This window comes from Syngnathus floridae, chromosome 21 (genome assembly GCF_059516105.1).
Source record: "Syngnathus floridae isolate MCC-2025c chromosome 21, RoL_Sflo_1.0, whole genome shotgun sequence".
In the NCBI taxonomy this organism is placed as follows: Eukaryota; Metazoa; Chordata; class Actinopteri; order Syngnathiformes; family Syngnathidae; genus Syngnathus; species Syngnathus floridae.
Window position 1 is genome coordinate 251933 of NC_142433.1, and position 20510 is coordinate 272442.

The 20510-nt window shown below is 47.3% G+C and overlaps 3 protein-coding genes across 3 annotated transcripts; 2 read left to right on the forward strand and 1 right to left on the reverse strand.

Annotated features, from left to right (window-relative positions):
- The first annotated feature begins 99 nt into the window (after positions 1 to 99).
- c21h6orf47 (chromosome 21 C6orf47 homolog) lies at positions 100 to 2651 on the forward strand. The gene is made up of 3 exons (XM_088364622.1): positions 100 to 316; positions 573 to 1756; positions 2233 to 2651. Exon 2 carries the CDS (start codon positions 894 to 896, stop codon positions 1746 to 1748), a length of 855 nt encoding a protein of 284 aa, XP_088220748.1. The 5' UTR covers positions 100 to 316; positions 573 to 893; the 3' UTR covers positions 1749 to 1756; positions 2233 to 2651.
- Positions 2652 to 2920: 269 nt separating this feature from the next.
- ppp1r11 (protein phosphatase 1, regulatory (inhibitor) subunit 11) lies at positions 2921 to 10744 on the reverse strand. Its single transcript, XM_088364634.1, has 3 exons — positions 10440 to 10744; positions 5064 to 5172; positions 2921 to 4924 (listed from the first exon to the last, which is right to left on the reverse strand). Exons 1-3 carry the CDS (start codon positions 10515 to 10517, stop codon positions 4740 to 4742), a joined length of 372 nt encoding a protein of 123 aa, XP_088220760.1. The 5' UTR covers positions 10518 to 10744; the 3' UTR covers positions 2921 to 4739.
- A 507-nt stretch (positions 10745 to 11251) lies between these two features.
- Positions 11252 to 19102, forward strand: vars2 (valyl-tRNA synthetase 2, mitochondrial). Its single transcript, XM_088365321.1, has 29 exons — positions 11252 to 11980; positions 12143 to 12224; positions 12320 to 12420; positions 12589 to 12716; positions 12815 to 12881; positions 13048 to 13145; positions 13220 to 13301; positions 13457 to 13576; positions 13896 to 14004; positions 14072 to 14160; positions 14293 to 14383; positions 14470 to 14597; positions 14662 to 14765; positions 14841 to 14922; positions 15006 to 15082; positions 15257 to 15344; positions 15579 to 15672; positions 15838 to 15908; positions 15992 to 16117; positions 16214 to 16318; positions 16386 to 16454; positions 16536 to 16614; positions 16732 to 16862; positions 17006 to 17158; positions 17267 to 17497; positions 17839 to 17950; positions 18035 to 18225; positions 18471 to 18620; positions 18824 to 19102. Exons 1-29 carry the CDS (start codon positions 11789 to 11791, stop codon positions 18944 to 18946), a joined length of 3273 nt encoding a protein of 1090 aa, XP_088221447.1. The 5' UTR covers positions 11252 to 11788; the 3' UTR covers positions 18947 to 19102.
- Positions 19103 to 20510: the final 1408 nt, after the last annotated feature.

Below are 20510 nucleotides of genomic sequence, written 5' to 3' on the forward strand. Positions count from 1 at the left end.
TTTTTTGTCGCAGTTAAAGTAGTCTAGAATTAAACCTGTACCTATTTCAAGTATGCAGTGGGAAGGGTCGACTATTTTATTTTGAAGGGGAACCGGAACTCCGCCCGCCCGCCTGCCTGCCCTCTTTTGTTCTTGTTTATGATGAACCTTCTCTTCACTGGCAATAATGGTCCACCTGCAACAGGCCGTATCCAAACCAAATGAGATTTGATTCCAAATGGTAGTTTTGCGAGCAAATTGGTGACTTGCCTGGCTCAAGATTTGGGCAATTCAAGCGGAGTGCTGCTGTACGAGCATAGCAGGAACGTGGATGAAGGTGATCTTTTCGTTCTCTCTGTTCAACATTGGGGATATGTACGCGTTGCCACTTTCCGTAGCTGCTGATATTTACTTGAGGTCTTTTATAATCGTAGTCCGATCGAATCTCCTCAAATGATGTAACGTTACCGCCGAGGCATGTACGTATGTGCAGCATTAGCCACACTCGATCGAGTGAGTGTCTACGTGGAAGGAAGGAACGAAGGAAGGAAGGAACATTTCGAGCCTGAGCATTTCCTCCTTTGCATTTCCAGATACACGGAGTGAAGAAGCAGGGCTCGAGAAACTCTGGACAAGCTTGCCAAGCTTGCCGCCGCCGCCGTACAAAAACGTTGGCTACATGACGCCAAATGAGCGCACCTTCTATTTACTTCCGCATTTGACCAACTTGCACAGCAATTGGGCTTCCAACATATGAACACGATTGATTGATTGATTGATTGATTGATTGTGACAAGTCCGACTTGATTTTGGAGCCACTTCAGGGTGTACATCATCTGCACTGTTTTGTCCAACTTGTCCGTTTGAGACAAAAGGAGCTGAGAAGTTTGCTGCAAAAAGTTCCTCGATCGACCATGACAGCTGTGGCCGGAAGAGCATGGGGATGGCTGCGTTCCTGGGGTAGGAGTGCAGCGTCAGACAAAACCAGGTCGGATCAAGATGAGCTCAACAAGCGCACTGGCTCTGGCTCGAAAGAGCACAGTTGTCCAGGAGACGACGAGTACTGGGAAGCTCAGGAGAAACCGATGGAAAGGGAAGATGCGTGTGCAGGAAAACAAGAGATGGAGCCAACAGTTGAACCTGTTGCAAGATGGTGGTGGAATACATTTCTTCCAAAGTCTTTTCTTCCGTGGGGAAGGAAAAGACAGCCGAGCGGACCGAAGGCGAATTTGCGTCACGTCAAGAGCGGCGAGCGGGATATCGACGGGGACTTTTCAGACTACGGAACTCCTCCTCCGTCCCCGACTCCCCGTTCTCGGCTAGCGTCGCCCTTTCGTCTCTTTGTGCACAGCTGGAATGTGGAACTCTTTCCTGAGCACTATGAGATCTGCTTCAACTTCCTCCGCCACCTGTTTGACCTGTTTGTGGTGGGCTTCCTGTGGATTGTGTCGCCTCCCGTCAAGCTGATCTTGGAAATTTTGGGCATCCAGGGACCGCTGAGGCTTTGGCTCCACGGCATGGCCATGTTTTTTGTCTCCACAGTGGGAATGGCTGGACTCCTGTGGCTCATCCAGGAGCATCTCCCAGAGTTTGCTTTTATCTACGGTATCGTGCAAGCTTTGGTGATCTCCGTCAGCTTGAAAAAGAGCGTGCTTCTCGGATTGGAAGATGAACAACCACGAGCGGAAGAGGAGAGCATGGAAGCTGAGATGAGCGACGGGGAGCAGAAAGAATTGCTTTGTGCAAGTGACCAGAAGAAGACGAGCTAAACCTCTTGGTAAGTAGGGAAAGTCATCCGTTGGCAGGCTCTTTGACACTAATACTGGCGCTCGCACTCCATTGCTTATCTCCATGTAAACATGCCTCAGGCTGCTGCTGCCGCTGCCGCCGAAGTAAACGCCGTTGTCAATTTGCGTTTATGATATCAAGCTCTTCCCGATCCGTGACCCAATGACAAAATGGCCACCTCTCCACAATGGCTAGCTCAGTATCACGTCGCTTGGTTTACCATTGAAAATCAAGTGTGAAACCAACTCCAACCACTGAGAAAAAAAGGCACACACATCCAAATGCTGTGCCGTATGACCAATTTAGAACGGTGGGTGTTGCACCCAGTGGAACGGATCACAATTTGGTCTTGCCAAATCATTGTATGAAAAAAAAAAAAAGCACCATTTGAATAGGTAGAGTGGAGGCCGGAGACTCTGATGTCTGCAAATCCACAATACGTTAACAGTGTGGTGTCCTCCGCAGGTGGTGAAATGGATGGAGCTGATAGCAGAACGTCAGAATGATATCACAGTCGCAAGAGCGCCCGGCGCATTTTCTTCCAGCACCCTCTTAGCCGTCTGTCTGTCCGTCCGTCCGTCCGTGGCGCATTTATGACAGATCAAGTCACTTTGGACACTTCTTGTGAACTACAAGTTGGACCATCTACCACTTAAGTCGAATGTTCTTGAAATGTTCTTTCAGCCAAAGATTCGTGGGACACTTTCCCCATCCACTTTTAGAGTTTCGTTGCAATCACCACCCCCTGTGTGTTAGGAGATCAAATGCACAAGAGCCACTCTACTTGGCCCAAGCAAGCAAGTTATTGGGATGTGAAAGATGCCCTTTTCTTTCATGACCTGCAACGTTAACAAGGAAATAAAAGATACAACGATCAAACGACACTTGACATGTATCACTTTTTGTGTTTTTCCAAATGGAGCCAGCCCAACATTTGGTGTCATTCGTCATGAAAAGCAGACCTGGAAGGTAAACGTGCCGCTGACAAAGCACTTCTCATTCAATGTGACGGAAAACAAATGGCGCGACTCTTTCACATTTGCTTGTCTTTTTCATTTGGACACCATTTGCCTCCTCTTCCGCTCCAAATTGCTGCTTGTGCTTTGATGCACTTGGAAATGTGGCGTTATTTCGGACAGAAAAGACAAGCGCATCACAGTTGAAAACTTTACTTCACATTCAGTTGGCTGAATTGTATTTACAGAAATGTGCATTCGCAGACCGATGTAGCGTACATATTGTATCGCTTTTGCATGTACACAAAATGTCGGAATAAAATAAGTGTGTGCGTGTGTGTGATCCACAAAAGACATTGTGATATTCAGTGAAGTGAATTCTCTCAGTGGTGAGAAATGAGAGCACAAAGCTTGGGGCAACATTCATGCACCTGCACCTGCACCTGCACCGCCACCTCTCGTCTTCTCCTGTCTGACAAACAGCAATGAAAAGCAGCCCAAAGCCCAACGCAGCACAGCAGGAAGAGCACAATCACCCTTCATCTGTGGAATGATGATTTGTTTTTGTTTGTAAACAACATGCAGCAGAACTTCATGTTGCGGTGATTATTACAAAACGTGTTGAGTAAATGAGCAGTTATTCACGCCAATAGTATCGATCGCTTCTCACATGGCAGTCTGCTGCAAAATGTCCTATGTTGGACGACGTATATGTCCAAAGGAAAACCACATGCTAATGAACACGCCGAGCTTTTCAAAACTACCAACACCAGTTCATTAAACCTAACACTATCGGGGGGGGGGGGGAATGAAGCCACGAGTAGATTTGAAATCACATTTCTGTTCATGTCTCAATGTACAAGCTATTTGGATGGCAATGTTGTATTGTACAAAACCATACAGAGGAGTTTCCAGCTTGTGTTGTTCTTTCACACGACATCGTTGGGAATGAATGACTCAACGGTTTCAACAATCAATTCATTCCACACAAAAGTAGACCCACCTGCCAGTAATGATGTTGCATACCGAGATTTAGTCGTGAGTTTGGTCGTTTGCCGAGTAAAGCACCGTTGTGCGTGGTGTCAATTCATCCATGCATGCATCCATCCATCTTCATATTTCAAATCTGCTTGTCGTCACTATTTGAGAGTGCAGTCACATGGCTTTGGAATATAGAGCAAGAAAACAAGCCATTTCTGTTGTACAGCTCCGTATGATCAAGCGCAAAATACACGACCGGATTGGATTTGATTTACCATCTTCATACAGCAAGTCTTGAAATACAAAACGACACGCTGCCTTCCAGACAGATGAGTAAGTCATCAAAATTCATTGCGGTTTTTCTTTGGTGCTTATGACAAATCAATACAGGTTAAAAGCCTCAATAATAAATGTTTATGGAGGTTGGTAGCAAGCAAGAAGGCTCTGACCAGGAAATGGCTAAATACCATACATACGGACTCGAAATGACTGGATCGATGTGATGTACATGAAGGAGAGAATCACACCTAAAGTGAAATATCAAATCGATAGCTCGATTGAAAGAAAATATGTCCAAATCAACAGAGACATGTGCCCCTATGACTGTAAAGATGAAAAAAAAAAAAAGGAGAGCATCTTGACGCGGGTGGATTAAATGTTAGTTGAGCTATGGACTACTCCTGCTAGTTTCATTGTTTGGACTTTTCTCATGTCTTTTTGAAAACAACCCAAAAAGGAAATGTCATCTTTATAACGCATCTTGGCGAGATTCTGTTTTCTAGATGTTAGAAAAGAGAAAGCATATTTGTAGCATCTTAATAGCTTTGACAAGTGCCATGTGTGGAAGGTAGCATGAAGTTTGTCGCTGTCTTTCTCTGTGATGGGTGGCGCTTAACGCTAGATAGCAGGCCTGTGTCTATGTTGTGATGACCCCCCCCCCCACCCACCCAAACACACCATCCAATAACCAGCTACTCACTAATCCACCCATCCGTCCATCCATCCATCCGTCCATCCATCCATGGACAGGGCTACCTAGTGAGCATGTGACCTTCCAGACTTTGGGGGCGCCGTGGTTCCCCCGCCCCCCCTCTGTTCGTGATCCCTCCGTCCGTGGCCCAGGATACAGTGCGCGCTGCCACAGCCTTCGTCGTCATCGTCTCCCTCGCTTTCGGAGGACGACTCGCCAAACTGTCGAGGCTTCTCGTAAATACAGCAACCTGAAACACAGCGTGCTGGATGAGTGAGATAAAAGCATTTACACAATTTTAGGGGGGGACACATGACTTGAGCGCAACTGTAAGTGTTGCAGAAAGAACAACAGCAATGCTGCTGAGGTGGTGGGTGTGAGATACTCACATTTGGAGGACCTCCTCCCTAGGTGCTCATTGTCAACCGTGTCGCTGGACCATTCGACCTTTTTCTCGGTTTTCCTCTTCCTTAGCTTGATTGTCAGACTGCGTCCCTCCTGGAAACATGGCAGAAACACATCATGTCAACAGCACTTGTAACTTTAGCTCGATTAGGGTTGACACCATCCTTTTCTAAACGTTATCCCTCAGTGTTCCGTCAGGCAGGCAGCCAGGCAGCCAGGCAGGCCGGAAGGCAGGCAGGCCGGCCGGTGTTGTGCTCGATTTGGTTCCCCCGTGAGATTTTGTTCCCCCTGCCGCGGGAGCGCGCACAGCTTGTTTGGAAAGCGAAAAACCGATGCCGTACGGCGTCGTACGGCGTCAGCACTATGTTGTTTTCAATAATAACATGAAGAACTCACGTTTGCGTCAGTCAATTTTAATTTTTATAAGGGATTATTGTCATTTGATGTCTTTAAATTCATCCGCGTTCTGCCATTGAAGCGGGGTGCATTCAAAGACCAGTCGTAAAGACGGAACACTCACTCACTTCACCAAAAAGCAAGGATATAATTACGTGAGCTCTTTGCATAAACCTCGATGCAAAGAAACTCCTCCTTTTGGGTACCGTTACATGCTACAAGGAGTATATATTACAAAGGAGACTTTATTCTTAATTGTAATCATCATTCATCCATCCATTTTATTACTCAGGTATTTTCAAAGCAAATTAATATTGTTGCATTTATTAATTTGCTTTAAAATGACAGCGCAATATAATTAAAAGCTGACACTCTAGCAATGTCAAACGTGTTCATTTAAGAAAAAGCCAAGATTGTGATCAAATCTTTCATAACGACAATGATTTGAGTGAATTGATTTGAATGAATAATTGAGAAGACATTTCAGTTCTGAAGGCTCCTTTTGTCCCAAGCAAAGTGAAAGGTGGTGGGATAAAAATTGTAACAGGAACGCTATAAAAAATGTCAAGCCGTGAATATTTGTGCCCCCCTCCCATTTTGAGAACGGTGAGTCCTGGACATCGACTGGCTTTTTTTCTGTCTTCCTGGGGGTCTGCTCAGGTAGTGTGGCAAATTTGAACAAGTTCCCTCATTCCTGGCCCAAGTTACAGGGGGGGAACAAATCCTCACGGGGCACCCGTGAGGATTTGTTCCCCCCCCTTATTTTGAGAACGGTGAGTCCTAGACTCCAGCTGATTTTTTTCTGTCTTCCTGGGGGTCTGCTCAGGTAGTGTGGCAAATTTGAACAGGTTCCCTCATTCCTGGCCCAAGTTACAGGGGGGGAACAAATCCTCACGGGTGCCCCGTGAGGATATGTTCCCCCCCCTTATTTTGAGAACGGTGAGTCCTAGACTCCAGCTGATTTTTTTCTGTCTTCCTGGGGGTCTGCTCAGGTAGTGTGGCAAATTTGAACAGGTTCCCTCATTCCTGGCCCAAGTTACAGGGGGGGAACAAATCCTCACGGGTGCCCCGTGAGGATATGTTCCCCCCCCTTATTTTGAGAACGGTGAGTCCTAGACTCCAGCTGATTTTTTTCTGTCTTCCTGGGGGTCTGCTCAGGTAGTGTGGCAAATTTGAACAGGTTCCCTCATTCCTGGCCCAAGTTACAGGGGGGGAACAAATCCTCACGGGGCACCCGTGAGGATTTGTTCCCCCCCCTTATTTTGAGAACGGTGAGTCCTAGACTCCAGCTGATTTTTTTCTGTCTTCCTGGGGGTCTGCTCAGGTAGTGTGGCAAATTTGAACAGGTTCCCTCATTCCTGGCCCAAGTTACAGGGGGGGAACAAATCCTCACGGGTGCCCCGTGAGGATATGTTCCCCCCCCTTATTTTGAGAACGGTGAGTCCTAGACTCCAGCTGATTTTTTTCTGTCTTCCTGGGGGTCTGCTCAGGTAGTGTGGCAAATCTGAACAGGTTCCCTCATTCCTAGCCCAAGTTACAGGGGGGGAACATATCCTCAGCTGTTTTTTTTCTGATGATTTGTGCAGTGATACTGTTATTAATGCACTTTATCAACGTCTTTGGCCTTATTTGGGTCAAACAACTTTGACAACTTCAATAATTTCAATAAAATGTGTAAAGAACAAAATTAATGCCAATTGAGTTATGCCAGTTATAATGTCTTAATAAAGTTGTTGGTCCACTAATTGGCCCGACAACAATATTAAGATATTTAACTTCTTAACTTCATTGATAATTTTGCAATATATAATTCAATAAACAGTACTAATACAGACAGACCTTGAGTCTGTAGCCCAAGTTACAGGGGGGGAAACATATCCTCACGGGTGCCCTGTGAGAATATGTTCCCCCCCATTTAAAACGGTGTAAATGTTCTTTACACATTTTATTGAAATTATTGAAGTTGTCAAAGTTGTTTGACCCAAATAAGGCCAAAGACGTTGATAAAGTGCATTAATAACAGTATCACTGCACAAATCATCAGAAAAAAAACAGCTGAGGATATGTTCCCCCCCTGTAACTTGGGCTAGGAATGAGGGAACCTGTTCAGATTTGCCACACTACCTGAGCAGACCCCCAGGAAGACAGAAAAAAATCAGCTGGAGTCTAGGACTCACCGTTCTCAAAATAAGGGGGGGGAACATATCCTCACGGGGCACCCGTGAGGATTTGTTCCCCCCCTGTAACTTGGGCCAGGAATGAGGGAACCTGTTCAAATTTGCCACACTACCTGAGCAGACCCCCAGGAAGACAGAAAAAAATCAGCTGGAGTCTAGGACTCACCGTTCTCAAAATAAGGGGGGGGAAAATATCCTCACGGGGCACCCGTGAGGATTTGTTCCCCCCCTGTAACTTGGGCCAGGAATGAGGGAACCTGTTCAAATTTGCCACACTACCTGAGCAGACCCCCAGGAAGACAGAAAAAAATCAGCTGGAGTCTAGGACTCACCGTTCTCAAAATAAGGGGGGGGAACATATCCTCACGGGGCACCCGTGAGGATTTGTTCCCCCCCTGTAACTTGGGCCAGGAATGAGGGAACCTGTTCAAATTTGCCACACTACCTGAGCAGACCCCCAGGAAGACAGAAAAAAATCAGCTGGAGTCTAGGACTCACCGTTCTCAAAATAAGGGGGGGGAACAAATCCTCACGGGTGCCCCGTGAGGATTTGTTCCCCCCCTGTAACTTGGGCCAGGAATGAGGGAACCTGTTCAAATTTGCCACACTACCTGAGCAGACCCCCAGGAAGACAGAAAAAAATCAGCTGGAGTCTAGGACTCACCGTTCTCAAAATAAGGGGGGGGAACATATCCTCACGGGGCACCCGTGAGGATTTGTTCCCCCCCTGTAACTTGGGCCAGGAATGAGGGAACCTGTTCAAATTTGCCACACTACCTGAGCAGACCCCCAGGAAGACAGAAAAAAATCAGCTGGAGTCTAGGACTCACCGTTCTCAAAATAAGGGGGGGGAACAAATCCTCACGGGTGCCCCGTGAGGATTTGTTCCCCCCCTGTAACTTGGGCCAGGAATGAGGGAACCTGTTCAAATTTGCCACACTACCTGAGCAGACCCCCAGGAAGACAGAAAAAAATCAGCTGGAGTCTAGGACTCACCGTTCTCAAAATAAGGGGGGGGAACATATCCTCACGGGGCACCCGTGAGGATTTGTTCCCCCCCTGTAACTTGGGCCAGGAATGAGGGAACCTGTTCAAATTTGCCACACTACCTGAGCAGACCCCCAGGAAGACAGAAAAAAATCAGCTGGAGTCTAGGACTCACCGTTCTCAAAATAAGGGGGGGGAACAAATCCTCACGGGTGCCCCGTGAGGATTTGTTCCCCCCCTGTAACTTGGGCCAGGAATGAGGGAACCTGTTCAAATTTGCCACACTACCTGAGCAGACCCCCAGGAAGACAGAAAAAAATCAGCTGGAGTCTAGGACTCACCGTTCTCAAAATAAGGGGGGGGAACATATCCTCACGGGGCACCCGTGAGGATTTGTTCCCCCCCTGTAACTTGGGCCAGGAATGAGGGAACCTGTTCAAATTTGCCACACTACCTGAGCAGACCCCCAGGAAGACAGAAAAAAATCAGCTGGAGTCTAGGACTCACCGTTCTCAAAATAAGGGGGGGGAACATATCCTCACGGGGCACCCGTGAGGATTTGTTCCCCCCCTGTAACTTGGGCCAGGAATGAGGGAACCTGTTCAAATTTGCCACACTACCTGAGCAGACCCCCAGGAAGACAGAAAAAAATCAGCTGGAGTCTAGGACTCACCGTTCTCAAAATAAGGGGGGGGAACAAATCCTCACGGGTGCCCCGTGAGGATTTGTTCCCCCCCTGTAACTTGGGCCAGGAATGAGGGAACTTGTTCAAATTTGCCACACTACCTGAGCAGACCCCCAGGAAGACAGAAAAAAAGCCAGTCGATGTCCAGGACTCACCGTTCTCAAAATGGGAGGGGGGCACAAATATTCACGGCTTGACATTTTTTATAGCGTTCCTGTTACAATTTTTATCCCACCACCTTTCACTTTGCTTGGGACAAAAGGAGCCTTCAGAACTGAAATGTCTTCTCAATTATTCATTCAAATCAATTCACTCAAATCATTGTCGTTATGAAAGATTTGATCACAATCTTGGCTTTTTCTTAAACTAACACGTTTGACATTGCTAGAGTGTCAGCTTTTAATTATATTGCGCTGTCATTTTAAAGCAAATTAATAAATGCAACAATATTAATTTGCTTTGAAAATACCTGAGTAATAACATGGATGGATGAATGATGATTACAATTAAGAATAAAGTCTCCTTTGTAATATATACTCCTTGTAGCATGTAACGGTACCCAAAAGGAGGAGTTTCTTTGCATCGAGGTTTATGCAAAGAGCTCACGTAATTATATCCTTGCTTTTTGGTGAAGTGAGTGAGTGTTCCGTCTTTACGACTGGTCTTTGAATGCACCCCGCTTCAATGGCAGAACGCGGATGAATTTAAAGACATCAAATGACAATAATCCCTTATAAAAATTAAAATTGACTGACGCAAACGTGAGTTCTTCATGTTTTTATTGAAAACAACATAGTGCTGACGCCGTACGACGCCGTACGGCATCGGTTTTTCGCTTTCCAAACAAGCTGTGCGCGCTCCCGCGGCAGGGGGAACAAAATCTCACGGGGGAACCAAATCGAGCACAACACCGGCAGGCAGGCAGTCCGCTTCCCTCTTTCATTCCCGAAAATCCACGCCAGGTCATATGGAGACTAAATGGCACTTAAACCGTGACCTATTTGCACGAGCGTTATTACTGAGCGGGCCTATGAGCAAGTGGAATGCTTATTAGCCACTGTGACGCGTGCTCACCTGAAACTAAACGACTTGACGAGCAGTCCTTTATGATTTACCTGCTGAGGCGGTGGCGGTGTGCTGGTTTGCACAGTCTCCGTTATGGTCTCACTTGACGTCCCAGGAACCTCAGCCATCCCTGGAGCTTGTTTGCTAACGCGAACGTCAGCTAACTTTAAAGGTGGTGGATTTCCCAAAATCGCCCTTTAACAGCGTGTTCTAAACGCATCAATAATAACTCACAGTTGAGAATAAAGTCAAAGCTAGGAAGAAAGGTTGATGAAAGTCAGATATGAGCTCCCGAGCAATCTGATGGAATGGGTTGTGGCCAACCAAAATCGTCAATTTTCAACAATGACACATAGTTAGCAGGACTAGGAACGGAAATGTCTTATTGTGGTGTCAAATGTTACAACGTCTCTATATAAATAATGATACACGAGGGCTCCAAACAAGACGCAGTACAGTAGTTCTACTTTTTTTCAATATTTTATACAATGTTCGATTCGAACAAATATGTTGCTTTGTTTGAGACGTGCTTTTACATTTTTAAGCTGTAATATTTTGTTTTGAAAACCTACGGGACAATGTATTTCCGTTTTATATAGTCACAATTGTTTTGACGCGGGAGAAGATATTTGTATATGGACAGCAACCCCCCCCCCCCCCCCCTGTTTTTGTAGTTGATAATGTTATTATACTTAATGTGATTGTGTTTGAATAAAAGCTTGAACTAGGGAGAAAAAAAAGACTTTTTTCCTGTGTTCCTGTCGTGCGTCATTCAAAACAGACCGTCGCCATACAAGAATGATCTGCTGACAACGTTTCATTCGCATTATTTACCCTGCTAAAAATTCAACATGAGCAATTTATCACGGGACCATCATCACCTAATGTTTTGAAATGACAGTGGCCATTTAAATCATATAATGTGTTTTTACAACATTATTTTTCCGGGGAAGATATTTGTACACGGACAGCAAGGACATTCTTCCTGTTTCTTGTCGTCCGTTATTCAAAACAGACCGTCGCCCAACAACAATGATCTGCTGACAAAGTTTCATTCGTATTATTTACCCAGCTGAAATGTTTGCCTTGAGCAATCGATCAGATTACTATCATAACTTAATGTTTTCCAATGACAGTGGCCATTGAGATTATATGATGTGTTTTCACAGCATTATTTTCCGGGGGAAGATCTTCGTAAAGGGACAGCAAGGACTTCCTTTTTCCTGTGTTCCTGTCGTCCGGCATTCAAAACAGACCGTCGCCAAACCAGAATGATCTGCTGACAAAGTTTCATGCGTATCATTTCCCCTGCTAAAAAAAAAAAAAAATGAACATGAGCAATTGATGACGGGACCATCATCACTTAATGTTTTGAAATGACAGTGGCCATTGAGATCATATGATGTGTGTTTTCGTTTTGAAGATGTGGTCGGTAGGTAGTGTTCGAAGGCTGGCAAGGAGAGATGCGGTCAGGTTCTGTTCTTGTAACTCGTCCAATCCCGCTAAGTCAAGCGCACATTTTCGTCCCCAAGTTGAAAAACAAAAACGGAAAAAAGAGAGGGACAACGCCATACTATCCACTCAAAACCTTGTGAGTAGGAAGTCCTGGCTTCTGCATGTCGAGCCAGCGCTGCATTTGAATGAATGAATGAATGAATTTGTCCGTTTTAAAACTATTTACAATCGCCTGAGACCACCAACATAAGTGTGAAGATCTGCAGTTCTTAGTCCCACTGTGATGTTTTGTTTCCAGACTGATGAAGAAGACCTTCTCAAATGGAGCGAGAAGGAGAGAATTCTCTACACTGCTCAGACGCCACCCGGGGCAAAGAAAGGTGCGTTTTTGTCCCAGTAACCCAATCCTTTTGTTGTCATTGTCACTCTGCAGCATTGAGACCAAGATTTCCTACTTGTGAATATGTTTTGGCAGACACAAGCTTGCCATTCCCATCGTCATACAGCCCAGACTATGTGGAATCCAGCTGGTATCAGTGGTGGGAGAAGGAGGGATTCTTTAGGCCTGAGCACCATGTGAGATAACAGTCGTTTTGGATTTGACTTTTTTTCCAATCCAAATGGATTTTTTCCACAGGTGTGCCCTATGCACCATATTGCGGTGACCCCAAAAAGTAGATGGCAACGTATGATTGTCTTCGGTGTATTTATGTCCCATATGACAGTGCTGTTTTTCCTCTTTAGGATGTTGAGGAGTTATCTCACGCTGTGGATCAGAACTTCTCTCTGTGTATACCGCCACCAAATGTGACAGGGACGCTGCATCTGGGTCATGCTTTGACCGTAGCAATAGAAGATGCTTTGGTTCGATGGTAAATGGCGAGAAGAAGAAAAAAAGATCGCCTTTCCAGTCTATGTTTTTTACTCGAATGGACTAAAGGCATACTGTGTGTTTTGCTCAATCCACCAGGAGAAGGATGCAGGGCCAAAGAGTACTCTGGGTCCCTGGCTGTGATCATGCTGGTATCGCAACACAGGTAGCGAGTTGTATTTCTCTCCCCGCATTTGTCATAAGGGAGGGAGTATCTTGCGTTGATTCTCAGTGGCTGGAGCAAGGGGAACTGGACACTCACTCGGGAATAAAGCCAGCTGTCGAATGCTCTGCGGTTGAATTTGAAACCCGATATCTTCTTTTGGAATCAGAGCGTGGTGGAAAGGATGCTGCTCCGGGAAAAAGGGAAGCACAGGCAAGACTTCACTCGAGAAGAGTTTTTACAGGAGGTTTGGAAATGGAAAAATGAGTGAGTCTTTAGCTCTCGTAGCGTGTAGCGCTGGATCTATCGTTTGCTGAAAGGCCAAACTGCTGTTGCGTCAGGAAAGGAGATGAGATCTATCAGCAGCTGAGGAAACTGGGTGCATCCTTGGACTGGAGTCGAGCCTGTTTCACCATGGATCAAGTAAGACGTGGCATTTGAACTGCATTGACGGATCAGGAAATAGAACGGTTCCGCATATTGATGACGGAAGCGGCTCCTTTCTATTTCATGTGACTTTTCAAATGAAATGTACGTATCACGCATCATCAACGAGTCAAACGTCTCTTTTGTTTCAGGGTTTCAGTCAGGCAGTAACGGAGGCTTTTGTGCGTCTAAGTGATGCTGGTCTGATCTATCGCTCAGAGGCTCTGATCAATTGGAGCTGCGCTCTGGAGTCGGCCATCTCCGATATAGAGGCGAGTGATATGATACAGTGCTACGAGATGCCTTCTGTGTACCATCGAAACATTTGTAGCATTGCAGACAACTACTATGCTGGGACTTGAGAAGAGTCTGCAATGCACGTGAACTGATAGCCATCTTTTTTTTTTTTTTTTTTTGTACTAAATGTTTGCCCGTTCATTTCTTTATTTCCTTTCCTGTCAGCCCACAAATCAACGTGCAAGCTCCGGAATAATGTGAATGTTGTTGGCCGAGATTTTTCCCCTGAGTGAAATGAGACTTTTGGAATTGCTGAAAGTCTTAGCAAACGTTGTGGGGTTTTATTTTCGTCAGGTCGATTCAAAGGAACTATTTGGGAAAACCATGCTGTCTGTGCCGAATTATGAGCACCAAGTGGAATTTGGAACCATGCTCACCTTTGCATACCCCCTCGATGGCCACGGTGAGTAGGAGTATTGATTCAGGATAGGCCAGACAAGGCCAGACTTTGTCATTTTCAAAACATTCAGGTGGCGAAATCGTGGTGTCAACAACTCGTCCAGAGACCATGCTGGGAGATGTGGCCGTAGCTGTTCATCCTGACGATCCTCGATACCAGGCGAGGAATTGGAATGCTGAAACCGTGTTGATTGTTGTTGTCAATGTCCTTTTTAGTATCCAATTAAATGTGGAGAGGCTAATCAACATAGGATCTATGGGGTTGTTGGGTTTTTTTGGGGGGGGGTTCCAGAATTTCCACGGAATGCAATGCCGCCACCCCTTCAACGACAGACTGCTGCCCATTGTCACTGATACAATTGTGGACATGGAGCTCGGGACAGGTCACCTGCCTATTTTAGACACCAAACAATGCAAAGGTTCACAGTAGCTTCAGCGCACGCTGCCTTCCCAACATCTTTGTGCGTAGGTGCGGTAAAGGTGACTCCTGCTCATGACCACGCAGACTTCCTGTTGTCCCAGAGACACGCTCTGCCCCGCCTAACGGTGATTGGAGGAGATGGCAAGATGACTCCACTCTGTGGACAATGGCTGGAGGTGCAACCACTTGATTGACAAATGTCAACAGATGACAAATGTCCTCATTTGACCATGTTTGAAGGGAGTGAAGCGTTTTGATGCCAGAGAGCTGGTGGTAAACGCTCTGGTGGAGAAAGAGCTGTTCAGAGGGAAGCGGGAGCACGCCATGACCTTACCCATTTGCAGGTAGGCCTCGCCATCCATCATCGAGCGCTTAACAAAAGCTGTCTTTTCGCAATGATCACTTTTCCCATTTGGAAGCCGCTCGGGCGATGTGATCGAGCCTCTCCTGAAGAAACAGTGGTTCCTCCGCTGTCACGCAATGGCTCAAAAAGCAATCCGGGTAAGTGGCGTTAACTGGCGCTGGTGGCTGATTGTTTCTTTTGCCCCGTAGCCCAAACGCTCGGTGTCTTTCTTTATGGCCAGGCTGTGGAGGACGGCCAGTTGGAAATCATCCCTGCCTTTTACAAGAAAACGTGGAAGAACTGGCTGTCCAACATCAAGTAGGCCCACCGACCTTCGACTCACGTGGATGGAGTTCCCATTCTTTCTTTATCGATCGATCGATCTATCTATCGATCTATCTATCTGTGTGTCATCTATTGTTCTGCAAACACAATTGCGCTGATGAATGCATCCTTGTTTCCTTGCACAATGTGGCTGTGTTTGCTTTCCAGCGATTGGTGCCTTTCCAGGCAGCTGTGGTGGGGACACCAGATCCCCGCTTACAGGGTGGACTTTCCTTCTTCTACTGACAAACAAGAGGTTGTGCATCAGAGCTGTGTCAAACAATGGTGCTTTGAGATGCATCGATGACGAGCCATCATTACGCCCGTTTTAGGGTTTGACGTGTGCTTGCTTGCCGGTAGGCAGGCAGGCAGGCAGTGTACGTACGGCGAGTGCCGTGCAGTGCAGAATATAGTGTCACGCGGTTTAGAAATGGCTGAGGAGTTAGTTGGTCGATCATACGATTGTTTCCCAATATCCCTGTTTGGTCAGGAGCGATGGGTCTGGGGAAAGAATGAGGATGAGGCCCGTCAGAGAGCAAGCGTGAAATATGGAGTGAAAGCACAGGACATCACTTTGACTCCAGGTACATCATCACCGACTGAACTGTCGCCATTGAGACGGAATACCCCAAAATGGCAGACATTTCAAAGATTTGTATGGAAAAAAGAAACGTGTGGCCAAATAAGTGTCAAAAGGGAATGAACTATGAGCATGGTCTTGCTTTCGTCTTCTTTTGGCTGCGTCTCAGACTCTGATGTTCTGGACACCTGGTTCTCCTCTGCGCTCTTTCCTTTCGCCATGTTGGGCTGGCCTCAACAGGTAGTAGGTAGCACGCGGTCACCATTGATGTTGGCGACTGTAACGTGGTCACCCTCCTTCTCCTTCTCCTTCTCCTTCTACAGACCACAGATTTCCAACGCTTCTACCCAAACTCTATGCTGGAGACGGGGAGTGACCTGATCTTCTTTTGGGTGGCGAGGATGGTCATGCTGGCCACGGAGCTGACGGGCCACTTGCCTTTTAAACAAGTACCAGCATATCTGCTGCTCTTGAATTTTTTCCCGGGTCATATTGATGGGTTAGTATGTATGTACGTATGTATGTTTCCGCTTCTTTATTCCGAGGTGCTACTTCACTCTCTGGTGAGGGATAAACACGGTCGCAAAATGAGTAAATCCTTGGGCAACGTCATCGACCCCTTGGATGTTATTCACGGAGTCTCCTTGGAGGTACGTCACGTACAATTCCTTTCGGCGTTGGCGCTAAGTGTTTTCCGATTCCTTTTTGCCCTCTCAGAGGCTTCAGCAGAAAGTGAAAGAGGGGAACCTTGAGCCCAGGGAGCGAGCGGTGGCCTTGGAAGCTCAGGTCCGGTCCTGATGGACGTTTCCTGAATGCGCGCGTGCTCATTACTTGCCTCCGACTGCTGCATCTGCTTCCTTCCCTTAGAGGAAAGACTTCCCAAAGGGGATCCCTCAGTGTGGAACTGATGCTCTGAGATTTGCCCTTTGCGCTCACAAAATGATGGGTGAGTCAGACCTGAGTGACGTCCACTTTCAATTCAAGTCAAAGTAGAGTTGAAGCATGATTTTGTTGTTGTTGTTGTTGTTGTCGTCGTTTTCCTCCTTCCTTGCCTTTATTTTAGGAGAAGACATCAGTCTATCAATAGCTCAAGTCCTGAGCTGCAGACATTTCTGTAATAAAATGTGGCAGACGCTGAGATTCACTCTGGGAGCGCTGGGTGACAACACTCGGCCGGTGGGGAACCTGGAGCAGGTACAAGCGGCTTTTGCAAATGTTTGCTTGTTTGTTTGATTTGATGCAACTGCAGTTTTACTGGGCAGTGCAGTGTCATTGGACAGACTACCCATCCAAGCCGATGGTCACTTCAGACTAAATGAATGCTTTGTGCCCTTCAGGTGTCGGATTTGGGCAGTATGGAGCGCTGGATCTGCTCCCGACTATACAGCACTGTGGCACAAGTCGAGCGGGCCTTTGAAGAATATGAGCTTCATACGGTCACTGCTGCTTTGTACTCCTTCTGGGTCCACGATCTGTGTGACATCTATTTGGTGAGACGGACACGTCCGTACTATGTCACTAAAAGATTGATAGGAACAGAGGGAAAGATGACGGTTTGGGTTTGGGGTTTTTTTTGTGTGTGTGTGCGTGTTTTGTAGGAGAGCGTGAAACCTGTGCTTCTAAAGCAAAACGAAGGGAGCGACGGCAAGGCGAGACCAGCGGCAAGCGTGGTCCTCTATCACTGCGTGTCTGCGTCTCTGACCCTCCTCTCCCCAATTATGCCGTTCCTTACCGAGGAATTGTGGCAGAGACTCCGGCCGTTCCGAAGCCCAGCTGCAGCTCCGACCGCCAGCCTGTGTCTTCAGCCGTACCCCCGCTCGTCTCAACTGGTACCGTCGCAACCAAAATCCATCCATCCATCCATCCATCCATCCATCCATCCATCCATCCATCCATCCATCCATCCATCCATCCATCCATCCATCCATCCATCCATCTGGCATCCATCCATCCATCCATCCATCCATCTGACATCCATCCATCCATCCATCCATCCATCCATCCATCCATCCATCCATCCATCCATCCTAATTTTGCCACATTTGATGTTCTGCTGGATGTTGGACTCGGTTGACGCCACAAGAAATGATGCCCAGCGATCGATGTGCGTGTGTGTGTGTGTGTGGACGTGGAAGCTCACGTGGCTATTTTGTCATCTCCGTCCTGCCAGAAACACTGGCATTTCCCAGAAGAGGAACGGGATTTCCTGCTGGTCCAGGAAGTGATCCGCGTGGCTCGCTTCCTTAGGGCTCAGGGTGGTTTGACCAAAGAAAAGCCTCCCAGTAAGTCATAAGCACTAATTGCTATTCAAGTGGTTGCATGCATTGAGATTTGGGTTCCCCCGTCCGTGTGTGTGTGTGTTTCAGTGTGGGTGGTCTGTTCGCCCAGTCAGGCCCAGATTCTCCTTCACTTTGGATCTGCCGTTTGGACTTTGAGCCGAGTGTCGCGCTTCAATGTCTATTGTCCCCAAGAAGCCGCCGTCTCTTGCGCTCCCCCGCCCAAAGGCTGCCTCGTAGGTGTTGTGGACCACACGTGCCGGCTGCACCTTCCTCTGCAGGTAGTCGTCGGGCTCTTATCGCCACTCCAAATAGATAGATAGATAGATAAATATTTTCTTGTGAAATTTGAGGCCATTTTCTTCCCAAACTTTTGGGAACAGTTTGCGGAAGGATGTGTTTCTGTTCTGTCGTCACCCATTGTTTTTGCAATTTGTGCTTGCTCTTGCTCTTCATCGCCGCCCCATGGGGCTAAATGAAGTTTCGGAATCCAATCAATAACTCATCCGTGGAAATATTCCCCCAGAGCGCCGTGAACATGACCAAACAAGTGGCCCGGCTCACCCAACGAAGAAGCAAACTTGTCCAGAAGCTGGATGAGCTCTTGTGCAAAATCCAATCTCCAGAATACCTTCACAAGGTCCCAGCACACATCAGGGAGCAGATGGAGAGGAAGGTAAGCAAGCGCTGAACACTCGGTCGCTCAGCAAAATAACACAAATTGTCGAACTTGAAAACAATGTTCTTGCATTGGTAAACAATTGTTCATGCTTTCAGCATAGATAGTAGGCATTCAACACTTCATTGTGCACACTGTCGTATTCTAGGGCATGCAACATATTCTGTGCTTTGGTTCATGTCATTCCTCTTGAATTGTAGCTGTCAGCATTTCAGCAGGAGTTGAAGACTATTGAGGATCAGCTCCAGGTGCTGCAAACGACAGAATGTCCCACCAGCAGCCATTCCAATGATGGTGATCAGTGTCATACACAAAGGTCTTGAGGGCAAACGTTTTGGGATTTCTTTCAAAAATAGTCTTTTTGTTTTAATCCTATTTTCACCACGGTATCCATCAATGACACCCAGCGCAGTGTTGCATAATGAGCAACCTGGCTCTATTCGAACTGGTCTTCACAATAAACTATAAATACATTTTCAGACTGTCTAAACGTGCTCCCTGTGTACACTTTCTTATAAGTCTTCCAATATCATTCGAGTGTTGACTTTCATTGGGAATGTCAGCGATTGGGGGAGACTTCGGCTCGACTCGGCAATTCTCGTTAAAGACGAGTGAGGGACTATCCGGAAGTGTAGTCGAGCGGAAGAAAATGCATTTCCGTCATCATACCAAAGTGCTGGAGGCGGCGGCGGCGGCGGCGGCGGCGGTAGACCGTGCCACAAGCAGCTGGAGCATACCAAACTCAACCGCGACCCTCACTGTAGAGCAACATTAGTGCACAGTGGCACGGCGGAATTCTCTTCCGGGGAAACTTACTCATCCCCGTCCGTCCGTCCGTCCGTCAGTCAGTCAGTTCGTTATTAGCAGTCGGTGTACGGGACCAGAGTTGAGTGAGACCGTGTCGGAACCGCTATGTATCAGCTGCAAACGTGAAAGGCAAGCAGCGGAAACGAGAATGGCTAACGCTGGCTAGCCACAGACGAGCCGGCAGGCGGGCGGCCGGACTGGACTTGGTGCGAGCCCGGGCAGACGAGCATGACAGGCAGACCAAGGCCAGGCAGGCACACCGTTTTGGTGGGAGCGGCGTGGCGTGGCGTCTACGAGGTGAGTGACCGACCGACCGACGGACGGACGGACGGACGGACGGAAGCGCTTGAACCCTGGAGTCAGTCAGGTCAAAGTGAGCCATTGCTTTTAGCTAGCAGCTAGCTAAGGGCACGTCAGCACAACATACTGTATGTACGTATTAGTAACTAATAATGAGTTGATCGGTCGGTCGGTCGGTCGGACTGACCACAGGATTGAAAGAGCCCTCGTGTCTGTCTGGCGCTCGTTGGCTCGCTGCACACCGAATGCAAACGTAACACTCGGGACTCTTAGCGAGCAATCACGTGCATTGGAGCGTGATTATGGATAACAATTGTATTAGAGATCGATATTGACAGCGTAGCAAGGGGCGGTGCCTGCCTGCCTGCCTGCCTGCCTTGCGCTTATGAATTGGCTCTGTCACGGTGCTGATCATGTGAAGAAGCATTTGGCTTGGATGCCTCCCTCCCAAAGGCTGCCTGCCTGCCTGCCTGCCTGCCTGCTCCTTCTTCTTCTTGGCAACTCCACGTCTTCGTGGTGGAAAGTGGAAAGCCTCGGGAATAGAGTTTCAGCTGGTCCACTTTGTAAAGCAACAGTTCCCTCCCTCCCTGCCTCGCTCTTGTCTGCAAATGTTAACTCCCAACAACCTTGCAAGGCTCGGACATCTATCTGTCTATCTGTGAGCTGTTCTTTGGGCAAGTAGAGCTCGAGTTTTAACGTATCGTCTTTTATTGTCTTCCTGACATTTACGAAGACTCTTAGCGCAACTTAATCCCGATTTGTGTGCCGCTAGTGGAGACA

Bases quoted from the DNA above. Each gene is read 5' to 3' on its own strand.
- vars2 (XM_088365321.1), top strand. From the start codon at position 11,789: ATGATGTGTGTTTTCGTTTTGAAGATGTGGTCGGTAGGTAGTGTTCGA. The intron at 14,384-14,469 runs GTCACCTGCCTA...CTTTGTGCGTAG, and splicing joins GGACATGGAGCTCGGGACAG to GTGCGGTAAAGGTGACTCCT. The intron at 17,159-17,266 runs GTGAGACGGACA...CGTGTTTTGTAG, and splicing joins ATCTGTGTGACATCTATTTG to GAGAGCGTGAAACCTGTGCT.
- ppp1r11 (XM_088364634.1), bottom strand. From the start codon at position 10,517: ATGGCTGAGGTTCCTGGGACGTCAAGTGAGACCATAACGGAGACTGTG. The intron at 5,173-10,439 runs GTAAATCATAAA...CCATGTTTCCAG, and splicing joins CACCGCCACCGCCTCAGCAG to GAGGGACGCAGTCTGACAAT. The intron at 4,925-5,063 runs GTGAGTATCTCA...GCTGTGTTTCAG, and splicing joins AGGGAGGAGGTCCTCCAAAT to GTTGCTGTATTTACGAGAAG.
- c21h6orf47 (XM_088364622.1), top strand. From the start codon at position 894: ATGACAGCTGTGGCCGGAAGAGCATGGGGATGGCTGCGTTCCTGGGGT.